Source organism: Cucurbita pepo, chromosome LG17 (assembly GCF_002806865.2).
Source record: "Cucurbita pepo subsp. pepo cultivar mu-cu-16 chromosome LG17, ASM280686v2, whole genome shotgun sequence".
NCBI lineage: Eukaryota > Viridiplantae > Streptophyta > Magnoliopsida > Cucurbitales > Cucurbitaceae > Cucurbita > Cucurbita pepo.
The window spans coordinates 3,847,187-3,849,910 of NC_036654.1; the positions used below are offsets into that span (position 1 = coordinate 3,847,187).

The 2,724-nt window shown below is 37.1% G+C and overlaps 1 protein-coding gene across 1 annotated transcript in view; it reads right to left on the bottom strand.

Annotated features, from left to right (window-relative positions):
- The window catches only part of LOC111778076 (plastid division protein CDP1, chloroplastic-like), a gene marked incomplete at its 5' end in the record, with an annotated part of 14,531 nt that extends 11,807 nt beyond the window's left edge, over positions 1-2,724 (bottom strand). The window contains 1 exon segment of the mRNA XM_023657717.1: positions 2,544-2,724. Coding sequence (XP_023513485.1) covers positions 2,544-2,724 — 181 coding nt within the window.

Here is a 2,724-nt window from a genome sequence, read left to right on the forward strand (position 1 = left end):
TTTTTTTTTTTTTTTTTTTTTTTTTTTTTTTTTTTTTTTTTTTGGGTGCTAAAAAACCAAACTTCCATTTCAAATAAAAGAATACAAGAGCGTAAAAAAATAAAGCCCACAAAAGAAGGAGGCAAGCTAAAGAAAAGGACTTCAATTNTTTTTTTTTTTTTTTTTTTTTTCTTATAAGAGAATTTTATTGATGATTGAAATTTACAGAAGGGATGAAATATTCATGATGTTTACAAAAGATCTTCCCAATTTACAATGAGGGAGGTATAACTATAGGAAGTAAAATTATTAGAAAGTTTATACCAAGATATAACTTGGTAAACAATATAGTCGAAAAGTTTCGTATAAATCTGTCTTTTTTGTGAATATTCTTTGATTTCTTTCTTTCCACAGATTTCAAAAGAAAGCTATGATGAGGGTGATTGCTAAAATAAAACAAGATTTAAAGGGTGATTACTTAAACGCTTTGCCACCAAAATTNGGGTGATTGCTAAAATAAAACAAGATTTAAAGGGTGATTACTAAAACGCTTTGCCACCAAAACTCAGAGAGAGACGTCGAGCTTAACAAGGACTCAAACATCACTCAAACACCTATCAAGCATTGTCCTCTCGCTCCAAAGGCCCCATAAAACAATACACACCACAGCTCTCTCTGCAACCACTATGTCTAGCTATGCATAAGTAGAACTCCTAGAAGAAACAGCTCCAATCAGCGTGAACTAAATCACATCTCCAAAAGATATGATCAAGGTCCTCAGTTGTCCACCTACAAAGAAGGAAAAACAATGGCTCAACCAAAATGGGCATCTTCCTCAAAAGGACTCCAGCATCTCAAATAGACTACCGAATGCAAGGAGGTCTCTCCCAAAAGCTCTCCGTCTGATGCTCAATTTCCAGTTTCGAGGCACATTATCCCAACAATCAGTCATAGTTGTATCTGTTTTTAAGGAGATGTTATAAATTTCAGGAAAAGCTTCTGGGAGTGGGATTTCACCAAAACAAGTATCTTTCAAAAATCTAATTCTCTGCCCTTTCCCGACTTTAAAAATAGCAAACTTACAAAAGATGGAGGTCAAACAAGCCATGTCAAGCCACATCTATTTCTAAAGCAACCTTTAGGCTGGGAGGAGCTCCACCTAAGGGGCACCTTGCCATAGTTACTCACCACCTGTTTCCAGAGGGCGTTTTATTCAATAGCAAAAACACCCAACCATTTGGTAAGGAAGGCAACATTTCAATGTTTAAATGAACCCAACACCAAACCACCAAGATGTAAAGGGCGGAATGTCATTTCCCAATTCACAAGATGACTATCAGCATATAGTCACCTAATTTTCTCCACACTATTAATAACTTCAGCCAGCGATTTAAGGAGGGAAAAATAATATAGGCCCATTTAGAAATGAACTAACCAAGATCAGCCTTCATCCTTTAGAAAGTAAAGAATTCTTCCACTTAGTGATTTTGTTTCTGAACTTGTCCACCAAAGGATCCCAAAAAGAAAAGGATTTGTGTTGTCCCCCAAGATGGATCCCAAATAATTCCCTGCCACCTCTGCGACTACTAAGATTGCATCAAGAATCTGTTTCCCCTCCTCGAACGCAGCTTGCATTTTTTCAATAGTTGACAAAACTCTCCGACCCAGTTAGCTCTCAGCTTCTTTAGAATCAAGCACAATTACGTTATAGTTGTTCTCTGATAACCAGGTCGTTTTTAAAAAAAAATCATGAAACACCCTTAGCAAATCAACTTTCACAATGTTCTAAGACTTACTAAAAAAATTATTTGTCCATACCATCCGGACCAGAGACTTCAAACTCCCAAGACTCATAACCGTTTTGAATATACTGTTGTTCCTTTTCATTCAAAACCTCCAAAGAAAAATCCTAATTAACTTCATCGAACTGATCTACTTATTCTTTTGAAGGGGTGTCCCACCATTAAGGAACGAAGAAGCCTACTAATGTCACGATACTACAGAATCTGCAAGCCAAAGGAGTTCAGAAAATTCCAGAATTTGTTAGGAAATTCACACTTGGTGAATAAATGCCCGAGTTTCAGCATTCTTTTTAAGCATGATGCCCTAACTTGGGGAGTGGGCATAATGAGGGAGCCTTCTTTGGATGGCATCATGAGTATTTAAAAGAAATCTACAAATTAATGTCATTTTATGTTTCATGGAAAGGACCTTGCCATTTAATGCTTCGTTAAATTAAACGTTAAATTAGTGGCATGAACAGAATTTTGTTCATCCAACAATCTCTACAAACTTAAGTTACAGCTAAGCTACAAAAAATCAAAGGATGAATCCATTACCGAACAGAAACCAAACTGAAAAAAAAATGTAACAAGAATAAAAGAAACCAGCATGAAATTTGGATCAGAGTTATGCTTCCACTGGATTCAGACAAAACAACACCATCAATGCAAAACAGGAATAGACCACAATAAAGCTCACAAACCTTAGCAAATCATCAATGTGAAATAAGCAGAGAAATCATTAAACCAAAAAGAGGACAGGAGAGATGGCTAGAGAATCACCTGGTAACAAGTGACATGGATTTCAATCGTGGCAACGGCGGCGGCATTGTGGGCTTTGTCGTGAATGGTGGGGATACGAGCTTGGGAGTTGGTTGTCGAGTCAAGGCCAATAGCATTCAGTCTCCAATTCGAAGAAATGTGGCGAGTGATAAGAGAATCAGCCGCTTGCCTCGACTGCGAA